General features: G+C 34.8%; 1 protein-coding gene across 1 annotated transcript in view; it reads right to left on the bottom strand.

The window, feature by feature from the left end:
- The window catches only part of LOC131069017 (protein transport protein SEC24 C), a 109,281-nt gene that overhangs the window by 78,682 nt on the left and 18,034 nt on the right, over nt 1-12,565 (bottom strand). Inside the window, exons 8-9 of the mRNA XM_058004300.2 lie at nt 5,921-6,040; nt 3,808-3,888 (exon numbers count right to left, since the gene is read on the bottom strand). Of these exons, the coding sequence (XP_057860283.2) occupies nt 3,808-3,888; nt 5,921-6,040 (201 nt within the window). The remainder of the gene's footprint in view (nt 1-3,807; nt 3,889-5,920; nt 6,041-12,565) is intronic.

The following is a 12,565-nucleotide window of genomic DNA, read 5'->3' as shown; positions in this document are numbered from 1 at the left end:
AAAAAACTCTAACTGTCAATTTCTTCAATAAAACTTATTCAACCTGCATGTTTTTCACGTACTTTTTTTTTTTGCTGGTTTGAACCAGCACTGACTGACTTGTTTATCAAACCAAGCATTCCAGTTTTGAGTAGCACAGGAATGTTGGTGGGTGTTGGTTACCCGCAGTTAACCATAGGTATTCCCCGGATTTTTCTTCTATAGTCATCCGGATTCATTTACAAACACGCCCTATTCTGAATGACATCCTTGTCCTTATACCCACATGTCTCCAAGTAACTATGAATGTCACACAAAGCTAGGATAACTGTGTAGCAGATGCTTGATTTCATACGTTCAGCATACACAATCACAATGAATTTCCCACATGGTAATGAAAGATACACAAACTGGATATGTTAAATAATGAATGTAAAATTTGATGATAGAAAGTATGGACAAGTATCCTTAGTTTGTTTTATAAAAATTCAAAAATTGTATTTCATGAGTCGAAGAATTCAAAATTTAATTGTCAGCTTAAATAAAAGAGATTTGAAAAATAAAGATCTGAAGGAGAAACATGATTCCTTAACTTCAAGGGATGGAGTTTTTCAGACTTGTATTAATGTTCATCAAACATTTTACCACAAGGTAGGAAAAACGATGAAAAATTTATGTAAATAAACTCCAAAAAGTACAAATGTATGTCACTAGATTCCAAACCTATCAAAACTTGAAAGTGAATCAGTGCTGTGTCCTCCAGGCTTCTTTCTGCCATAACCTTTTTTTGATAAAGAATGGTATTAATTTTGATGTTTTAAATCGATTGTCTACCCATCTAGGCAGAATAGTTCAAACCTTCTAGTTGGAGAAGCTTTCTAAAAGACACGAGAGATGTTTGAGAATCCATTCCTAGAGGAGGGCATCTAAATGTCCTCTCATTTTGTAACACCCCACCAAGGAACCCTAGAGGATAAAAGCAAAATACAAATAGAATGCGGCATGGAGATTTTTTTTTTTGAAGTAATTAAGTGTCATCGTGAATAATATATACAAGTATAACGCTTAACCTCAAGATAAGGTCAACTAATTGTTAACCAACTACGCACTTGCAGAAGGCTAAACTCTCGAAACTCCAACCGAATTAACTCAAATCACCTCTAAGGGTCCCCTAACGTCGCTACCTCAGCAACACATCCAAACTAGGCCAATAACTCATGACAAACTGGGAGATGACCAAATCTACCTTCAACACTAAACTGATCACATCTATGCTCATTTCAAAACACCAATTGAAATGTTCCTATGATAACATCATGATTACATAAAATATAATTTACTACTTTTAATCAACTGATCGAGTCAACATCACTTATTTCGTTCTAGTCATTAATCAAATCAGCATTTATATTATCTCACATATAATAATTATGAGTAACGACATGCCGTAGTGGCACCCAAATTAGACATGCAGTAGTGGCCCTCACAACTAGACACAAGAAGGCAAGCATGCATCTCAATGCAACAGCAAAATCAATATCGTCATGAAGCAATCCAACACATCACTGGTCCAACACAATCACAAAGCATATATCAAGATTCAAAACAAAGCATAAGATAAGCACTCAAGTTGTCACATATTGCAACAAGGAAGTATCCAGAACAAGATCAAGACACCACAAAAATGATCCACATCCAAACTGCAGATGGCACAATCACAGGCACAAAGCCAAGTCCACATCAGGTAACATGAATGCAGAAGAACAAACGCGAGGGGCATTCACATTTAAGGTTAGGGCTCCTTGGTACATCACCATTATTCTAGATATGGCATGGTACATACTCTGGGCCTCTTCAAATATCAAGGGTATGGGTGAATCTCCACATAACATTGGGCTGAACATTGTAACAATGGAAAAGTCAAACGATAAAGAAAGAAGGGGTAAAACATACCAAATCTAATCTCTTCATGCCTAGCATTAGTCCAATGTAACTTGAGATGACCTCCCTAGATTGGGAAGGAGCCAATATAGACGTTGAGCATGAAATAATGTGAAGGTGACATCAAACATTAACTTCTCAAAATTTAAGAATTATACTTTTAAGGTTTCTAAGAGCCTAGAATGATAAGGAAAAGAAGGCACATTTGACATAAGTTAGTGTGTACATAAAACCTGCCATTTGTTACTCTCTAAAAGATTGCCAATATTAAATGTTCAACAAGTGTCAACAACAATGTACTATAGCATTGTATAAAAGTAGTATGAGAACCATTTCCTCTGTGAACAAGACAGTAGATAGAATTTTTCATCTGAAAATTTGATCACCCAACTATTCTCTTGGATAAACAACAGAATGATACTAGAGACTTTTATGGTCCCTAAAGATAAAGAACATAGAATAGCAAGGGTGTGTTGGGTACACTCTCCTATTTAGTCTTTAAAAAGACTTATTTATTTATTTTCTCCTTACAGAAAATTTTTATTTGAAGTGGCCATATATCTTCTAATTATACATGTACCTCATTTAGTAAATTATATTTTGAATTTGTGACTGCAAAACCTTAACCGTTTGGGATTCATATATGACAATACAAATCAGACATTAACATATCAACACAAACCATGACTTTAACATATAAAACAGCCACAAATAAACATCACAGCCATTGTCCAATATCAGATGTGCTGACAATCTCAGCAAAAGGGTAGCTTTTACAGATTTATAAAATAAGAATATTTGGAAAAACTAAAAGCACCAGCAGGCAATATGTGTAAGTTTCTCCATAAGACCAAGACAAGATATGCTAACAATTTTTAGCAAAAGGGTGGCTTTGCCAGATTTATAAAAAGAATAATAGCTCAAATCGTAGCGAAAACCAAAATTAACAGTAGACAATGTGTGGAAAGGGTCTCCAAAAATCCAAGCCAATTTTGTTTGGATGCTTCACCTCCAGAATTATGAATATCAAAACAGCTAGCTATCTTCAAACTTAAATTAGTCAGAGCTAGTGACTCACAAAATTGTATCAAGTAAAGTGTAGACAGTGAACAACCAAAATTAGGGACGTCTATCACAATCATCTCAAATTGTCAAGGGCAGATCACTTTGTTCAGATGACAAAGGCACCATAAATGATTGCCATCAAAAGTAGACATGAGGATTGTCAATCAACTGGATCAGTTCCACCGATCCCAAAGTTTGAAGTAATATAAAATAATAATGAACGTGGTCTGTCCCAATCAATTTAGAAAATATCACCAAGAAAAATGTGGGGATTGGGGTACTACCACCCAATCATGACCATACAATCCATGTCTTGATAAAAACAAAATATGCAATTGACGGAAACTGTATCTAAGATAGCTACTTCTTTCTATTATCTATCATTGATTCGTTTCTTGTCAGACTGAAGATAAAGTTGTAATGTCAAAAGGAATATGTCTCCCAATTTCACTATTTTAAAGATGTCAAATACAGTATTATTTGCCTCAGCTTGTCAACCATTATTTTTAGGATATCAAATACAGTATGATTTCATTTAATGTACTTCTAAAAAATGGCAGATCCAAGTGCTTTAATTTTATCAACAATTTGTAGGCTACATCATCCAAAAATTGAAATGATATGTTTCATTTTATTAACCATTTAATAAGAAGAACACGATTCAAGTAGTATTTAAATTGAATGCACAAACTGCAAAAGCCAATTGCAAAAATATAAATCTAAAAAGTATCTCTACTGGCAGAAGCTATATTCTTGCAAAAGCAAATGGAATGATGAAAATAAAAAATGAAGACAAGAACCAGATTTGGCTTAAGTGTCTACCTGCTGAAAAGCGCGGTTCAAATTGTAGAAATGAATCGTGGAGTCAAATGTTGCTATGCCTACCTTCGTTTGAGGACCCTCCTGTGCAACGTAATGAATCATTAGTCAAATTACTTGACAAAAATAAAAACAAACCCACATTGGATAATTATTAAAGCACAATGTTCATAGGTCCTCCTGTGAAATCCTCTCATTTATTAATTAAAATAAATATAATGGTATCCAATATAACATAAATTTAACATTACTATCTTATGGAATGTCAACAGCCCCCTAAGATCCCTGATCAAAATGCCGTTAATAGCACACCTACTAGGATAAGACCATATCAACGACCTCTGGTATCCATAGCTGTGATTTGACACAACAAGAACGTGCAGTATTTTTTTCAATTCATATAGTAAGGCCACATAACAAGTTTAATGTTAAATATTGTGTCAGAATAGTCGTGAAGCTACTATTCTACAGCCAGTCATAGATTTAAACAAAGCACATCACAGTACTTAGTACAATGCCTAACAGTGCATATTGCCCCTGATTTCCATAAGCACAATACATAGTACCACCTCTATACTCTGCATTGCATACTATCTTCTAACAGTTGTCTTTCAGTTGTGCATAGTTAGTCCAAGATGCATAAACCACTGAACAGTGAATTGGTATAAACACAACACTTTTAACTAAACATTAAAAAACTAAATGACCTGTTAAGTTATACCAAAAGTGCTTTCCTATCTTTTTTTCCTGAGACATCTTATCTGAAAAACAAAATCCTTAAATAGTTATTTTCTACAATTAAAAGAAAACATTTTTTTGTTCCTGATCAACTGTCTTTAAAAAGTAGAATATTGCTATCAGTTCAACAAAAAGCTTAAACAGTTGTACTATTTATAATATTCAGTTAAAGTCATCATATGCAGCATTTATTCTACAGTTTCATATGGGACTCTTTTATCCTGTTCGAGCATTGTCAATTCTGATTCAATTGACTTGCCACTCACTGAGACCTTTGATGCACTACAACTGATAGTCTCCGCACTTAAATTTGCTTTGATTCTGTACCTTGCATTTGACAATCTTACATCATCTCTATGGCCATATTTTCATGGGTCTTGTATTCTTAATAATTAAGACCTTGACATAGTATAGTTTCAGAGTCAATCTCAAACCAAACACCTCCCCAAGTCACCATGATCTTCTAGATTCAATTGTGTGCCCAATTAAATCTACCACGCATCTTGAAAAACTTGTATATCCACTGTGCTACAAGGGCACCACATGTTTACAGGCAGCAACTCAACTATACAGGACATTAAATGTCCATACTGACCATGTGCCTCTAATGTAGGACATGCCTCAAAGTTAAAGAGTAGATGATTCGTATGGTTCTGATGATGCCTTTCAATCTACATGGATTCAAAACAAAGATCAGATATTAGGTTATTTTAATAGGCCTTACAGATGGAGATTTGTTATATAATTAGTGTTTTCAGATCCAGCATGCATAAATTGTTGCAAAACAAAGGAAAAAGCCAAACATACACTAAAACCAACTCTAAATTACATAACAAGCCTTGTAAGAATAAAGAAACATCAAAATTCTATGAGAATCCTGCATTCACCATAACACATTAATGCATTGAACACAGAGCTAAGATCCACCCGATGTACTTTATTTTTATAAATTGATGTCAATTGTTAATCACATGATTCTCACGTACACAATGGAATAAAGGGCAATATTCCTTTTAGTGATTCTAATGAGGTTGCATACAATTATAAGGAAGTCTTATAACAGCATGTAAAAAAATGTTTTGATGGTAATCTCATAGCATGTTATTAACAGAACTACAAAGACATATCGAACAATTCAATCTCTTCTTCATGCCCCTTGAATCCTGTTGTTATTATCCATTTGTTTTGAAATTGATGTATGTTTCTATCAGCTCCATAAGCATTGAGAAAAAACTTAAAAGAAAGATGAAAGTAAATCTGCCTGCCCTTCCAATTTAAATATCAGCTCCAAATACTTTCAAATTCAACAATAATAGACATATTCAAATTGCTGACAAGAAAAACATACATGCATTATAGATTTCATTCAAAGACTTACAGGCAGGTCTGCTATTGCACGATTAATTCCACTACACGCTGCAGCAGTTGCTCCAGTGTTTATTGCATTCATAGAAACATCAATAAGCAAGAAAAACACAGCAGGCATTGGATCCCGGACCTGGAATAGAAAAAAACATTAGGATTAAGAAGAAACAAACTTGATCTGCAATGATATTTTTCAATATTTGTTAGATGTGTCATCAAATCCTTCACAATAAGTTAATTGACTTGAGAAAATGACAAATATTTGAATTTAGAACATGTGAATATCTACTTAAAAAGCTTCTATAAAACAAATTTAAAATAATCTCATATACGTATACAACAAGAAGACACATCATAAACTGATATTGGCATAGCGTGGTGGTTAAGTTGTGGTGGTGGTGTTCTTCCAATCAAGGTTCAAAACCCACTAGGGTGTTATTGTTGAATGTTTATATTGGGGACCATTTGTGATCTCACCAGTTTATAGCTCCAGGTCAAAAGCGTTTACCTCTTTTAAAAAATTAAAAAGACACAACATGATGAAAAACAATACAAATTACATTTGAAATGGGATCCTATTTTGAATTAAAATAATAAAAATGTATAGTACCTCAAAGCATTAGTCCTCATTTGCAGATTTGAAAATATTGTATTTATCATGTGAAAAAATTAGATAAGGTAAATTTATCCGTTGTGTTAAAATCATTTGAATTCTATCCAGTCTTCAGCATATCAACTATGACCTGATAAACATACTGTTTCTGCATAAGCTGATAGTTCAAAATCAAAGCTACAAGGGACAAAAATTGGAGAAAATGGATAAGAAATCAGAAGTGACGGGAAATATTTTTCTCGAAATGACCACAACTAGGCTCCAATATTGAATAGAAACTCAAGATAGACATCAGAAACCACATAAAACAGAGAGAGTGCTAGAAGCATGGAGGATTGCAATGGAATTTCAATGAACAGCAGGATAAACATGAATCTTGTTCTTGCTTAAAGCAATATACATTAAAATGTGGTGCAATTAATTCCATGCAATAACACTGTATGGCCTCCTGCACATACTTATTCCCTCATATATTTGATGTTTGCAACAGAATGGATTGCAGGCTCGTGCAAGATAGCAAATGTTCCACACATTGTCATAGTGCATATTTGTCACCCGGTCTTTCGGCCCTCTTGCACCAGCACTGACTGACTTGTTGATCAAACCAGCCCTATCCAACCTTAAAGCTGAACCCCATGTTCAACAATGGTAGGAGGCTAACATGCTGGCCAAACAAGAATCAAGGGAGCTAGCCTCTATGACAAAGTAAATTCCATGTGATATGCATTTGTAGAGGCCAACAAGTTAAAAAAAAAATCCAACCAGAAACCTATAAGTAAAACTACACCTAAAGGAAATAGTACACAAAAAATTTGTGACCCATCCCTTTAAAGTAAAATGCTAGAGCTGGCTGTGTGCTATATTGGACTGGGTGAGATCCCTCTCAAATAATCTCCAATGTTCAAGAACTGGCCAATCATTTGGAAGGGTTCTTGGGCGCTCTATGATGATATGACACTTATGGAAGGAATGAAATAGAAGGATTTTTTCAGATCAGGATTTATCAAAAGGACCATTTCTTTTGAAGCTAAAAAACGCTATGCGGGAAGTCATGATGTTTGAGTAACAAAGCAATCTGGTAAGAACAACTCCTCTTCTTGGGGTAGGGATTTATTGAAAAAAACAGACTTCTAAAGCCACCCCCTTTTTATGGGTTTTGCAGAATTGATTCCATTACAAATCACAAATTGGTTAAGTGGACCCCACCCCTTCCAAGAGTTCTTCAGCTTAACTTCAATGAGGCATTGAGAGAGAATCCAAGTGAATCAAGAGAATGATGTACTGTCGTAGATGACAAGGGAAGATTGGTTTGCACTGCTTCCAAGAAATTGATGATTGGAATAAGCAACGAGGTAATGTCTCAGGCACTAGTTTTTGGCCTCTAGATTTGTGTTTCCTATAGTATATCTAAGGTTGCAACAGGGGGGACTCTCATAATTGTGAATGATGTCAAGAAAATATCCTCCCCTAATTGGAAAGTACATAATATCCTTCTAGGTGCTTGGACTTTGTCGGATACATAAAGAATTTTTCCATACGAACTTGTTTCCTAATGAAAATGTTTGTTTCAGATTTAACGGATTGTGAAGAAGATTTATGCACGGTCAAGTATCTGGGAAAATATTTTGTTAAGAGAGACCTCTTGGGTAGTCTTGATGAGACCTTGGCTGCCTCCATGCTCATCCAAGCCACCCTTTGCCTTGCTAGCTGGTAAAAGCTGTGAAAGGTTTGAAAAGAAAGAATGAGGTTGGTTCGTTGGGTGACTTATGACATTGCAGATTTGAAATGCCTGTGCAAGCTCCACTCCCTTCTGTAAAAAACCAATGCCAAGAAGGCCAAGAAAGCAATCTCATTCCTGAAGCCTCTTGGGTAGTCTTGATGAGACCTTGGCTGCCTCCATGGCTCATCCAAGCCACCCTTTGCCTTGCTAGCTGGTAAAAGCTGTGAAAGGTTTGAAAAGAAAGAATGAGGTTGGTTCGTTGGGTGACTTATGACATTGCAGATTTGAAATGCCTGTGCAAGCTCCACTCCCTTCTGTAAAAAACCAATGCCAAGAAGGCCAAGAAAGCAATCTCATTCCTGAAGCCGGTTTCCGGTCTGGGTGGGCACAGAGGGGCCATTGTCTATATTCCATGTGGCTCAGACCATGGACAGTCAAAGGTTTGAATGAAAAAGCTTGAATTCGATGTGGCAAATGTATAATTTATTAAGCTAGATATAATTTTCTATTATAGTGTTGATAGATTGGAGATGGAAGGTTAAGTTTAGAAGGAAACAAAGGGCTCCATGGGTAGAACTTTCTACTTTTTTATTATTCAGCATTGGTAGATAAGCCTCCTCCATTTAGAAATTAAACTTCTTCTATTTTGCTATGCCCCCCAGTTCAAGGGCCGAAGCCAACTAAGATGTAATTTTCCTTTTTGATATTATGTAAAAGTGGGAGCGAACCCAAGTCTACAATCAACTGATCAAAAAAAATATTGTTTTAACTTAAGGTTGGATCTTTAATTGTAATTGTTCTTTTAATTTGATACTTTTTTTATTTTTCATTTCTTGTTGCATTCTATTTCAAAAGCAAATATACTTTATGGTTTTTTATTATGTAGCAAGCATTGTAGTACTTGTTGATTGTTTAATTGAACATACCATTTTTAGTTACATGTTATTTTATTTCTCAAAAGTTAGTATATTAAATTTACATCTCAAAAAGATATACTAGGTGTGATATATTTAGAAGGAAAATGGTGCTCCCGAAAGCTTCACATCTCCACAGTTCTAGAGCTTCTATGCCCAAACCCCTACACTCAAACAGAGACTCTTTGATTGTCGGCAACCAATGGTTTTTGATTGTCCTAAACCCTCCCAGTATTCTGCGAAAGGTGCTGGCAAATTTATAGAAGGTGTTGTGGATTTCTGTGCAGCTAAGGGTTCCTCACTCCAAGACATTGATTCCCATGCGACTCCAATCATTAGAGCGAATTCAACAACAAATTATGTGCACAATTTCAAGGAGGTGCTGATCTCTCAAGATTTTGGTCTTGAGGACAAGCTAACATGGCCACCCAAATCCCTTCAAGCAGTTTTTTCCTTCCACCTCTGCACTTCTAAGTGCATCTATCAATCAAGGTTGTCCCCTCCCTATTCATCCTTGAGTCCATGTTCTTGAACTTTTTATAGACGATTTTAATTATAATAGGTGAAATTATTTGCAAAATCATGCCCTCATCTGTAGATTTATGAAAACATAGCCAAAGTTATGCAACCTTCATTCTTGGAAAGCCAAAAAGTGGAAAAAATATAGGGAGGAAGAAATCAGCATTTACCCCTTTTCCAGGGGTTTATTTATCCTTGAATTGAACTCTCTCAAAGAGAAGGAGTTGATGCTAACAAATGGTCCCTAGATTTTCCATGGGGATTTTTTATGTATAAACCCTAGTTCCATCTTTTGATCCACAAATTTATCTTATACTTTCCTTTGAGTGTACTTACCTTATATTACTGCACCTCAAAAGAAATAATTGATTACGCAAATTCCACTTGTGTGGGTTTATGTGTTGAAATGGACCTATCCAAAGGTCTCCCTGTAGAGATCTCTCTAAAGGTGGGCAATGAATGTTGGAGGCAACTAATAGATTATGAAATTGTGTTCAAATGCAGAAAATGTTTCTCAATTGATCACTCTACCCTCTATCTCAAAAGATGCAAGCTCATGAGCGAAGAGGTCATGCTTCAAATACTACACCCACCACTATGTCATTTCAACAAGAGCTTGGTCTCTTCCCATACTCTTACAGAGGGCATTTCGAAGCCAATTTCTTCCCCTTCACTTGATTTGAACAACCAAACTTTTGGTGTCATGCAAGAGGTTTCTAATGAAGGAGATTTCTCTAAGGGATCATCAATCGTTTTGGAAAAAGCAAACATTAAGACTGGAGATAGCTCTATGGACTCATCAGTGTTACTAGAGACTTCTGAGACTCTTGTTAATAGACGCAAAGAAGACAATTCATAAGCAAAAATTACACGAATCCTAGAACTCTCTCCTAAGGCAAATCTTGAATGGACAGAAGTTTAGTGAAAGAACACACCCCTTCAAAATTCAAGCATCAAATTACACTAAGATCATCAAAGAAAGTAAAAAATCTTGAAGAATTGTGTGATTTTGTTGTGCCCCTGACAAAGGGTTGATACGAAATTTTGTTCTTACTATTGATTTATATTTACACGAGTGGACCCTATGTCCACAATTTTCCAATCAAAAATATATATATACTAGATGATGACCAAAAAAAGTAACGGTTAAATTAATTTAGAAAGTTCATTACAAATAGGAGTAATTTAATTGTTAACATGATGTCCCCATTAATGACTGATGTCATATTTTAAGTGTTTTACAATAGTTTTATAAGACATCCTAGATTTCCATGTTTCATTTGGTCAACCTTTCAATTTCAGCTTTCATTCCAAGACATCTAGATTATAGATTAATTCTACAATACCCAGTGTTTCTCCAAATCTTGGGGAGGGTTAAAGAAGCTTCAAAGACAACAAAAAATTTCAAATTCTAGGGGGATTAGTAGAATACATAAAAATCAATTTTTAAAATTTTAAAATATAAATAAATTTATATTATCTACAAATAACTTCAACAAACTAAAGAAAATAAAAACTTGAAAATACTAACATATGAAATTCAAACAAATCTACTAAAACTATAAACATGAGCCTATAAAAAGTATATAATTCTTGAAACCATAGAAGAAAAAATTAGCAAAAAATTACAAAAATTGCCAAACATCGCAAAACTTCATAAATGTTGTTTTTCCCTCAAAAAACTTGCGATTTTGTACAAAAACATCATTGACCAACAATTTTGACCATTTTCATGACTTTCAGTCCCTTTTTATGAGTTTAATTGCAATTAATTGTGGCAAAATACATAGGCTTGATGAATTTCGAAATTTTAGGCAAATTGAGGTAATAATGAAGTCTTCTTGGCAAAGCCTGAGCCGAGCATTTTAGTTGTCACCTCTTGTCATGCGAACAAAGTCCTTTGCTTCATGCGTGCAAGATATGTTCGTGAATAAATGAATCAATTGGGGTCAACTCAAGAGCCATTTGCCACTTGACTAGGTCAATGTAGCAGGAAGAGCTACCTAATTTGGTGCAGTTGGTTCATGGATCATTGACCTATAAAGATTCGAACACAATGATTTCAAGGCACAAAATGCAAGTTCAACAAGATTCTAAACTTCAATGACAAATTCAAATTGTTTTTGTTTGACCAATTTGTGCCTTTGATGCCATGAAAAAACCTAAACGACAACATTGCTTGTGATTTTGTGGGTTTCATGCATCGCAAAATAGTAAGAAAAACTTGATGGATTTTTCATGGAATGACTATTGGATTTATTCATTTGATGGCCTAATAGATATTTATCATTTAAATTTATGCTTCCAAGTTTAGGGATTAAAATTTTAGAAGCAAATAATTAAAATTCCCTTTATAACAATGTTCCACATTGTTTCAAAACGAGGGGGCAGGGGAAGAGGGACAAGGAGACCAAGGGGCTAAGTTTAGGGATAGCGGGGGGATGGCAGCAAGGGGGTGGCAGGAAGGTGGTGCTTATATACATATATTACTTGAAAAACTAGTTATGAAAAGAAGTATAAGAATTACATTTCAAATGAAACTTTGGCAAATTAGTAAAATAGCAAAATTGCAAATACTAAATACTAAGATTTAAAATTTAAGAATAGGAAGGCGGTGCTTATATACATATATTACTTGAAAAACTAGTTATGAAAAGTATTTTAATTTTAAATACCTGAATACTAAATAAAAATTGACAAATGAAATTGTCAAATTGGAGATTTCTATTATATCGAGAATAACATAAGATGATGACAATGAGTAGCATGATATCAAAATAAGTACAAACCACAAAATGTCAAAATGCAATGAAGGTAGGCCTCTAATCATCCTCAAACTAAAGCTCCTCATCACCAAAACTAGTGGAATCCTCATGGTCAAGATCCGCCAAA

Source organism: Cryptomeria japonica, chromosome 4 (assembly GCF_030272615.1).
Source record: "Cryptomeria japonica chromosome 4, Sugi_1.0, whole genome shotgun sequence".
Taxonomy (NCBI): Eukaryota; Viridiplantae; Streptophyta; class Pinopsida; order Cupressales; family Cupressaceae; genus Cryptomeria; species Cryptomeria japonica.
This window is presented reverse-complemented; position numbering and strand designations above follow the sequence as displayed.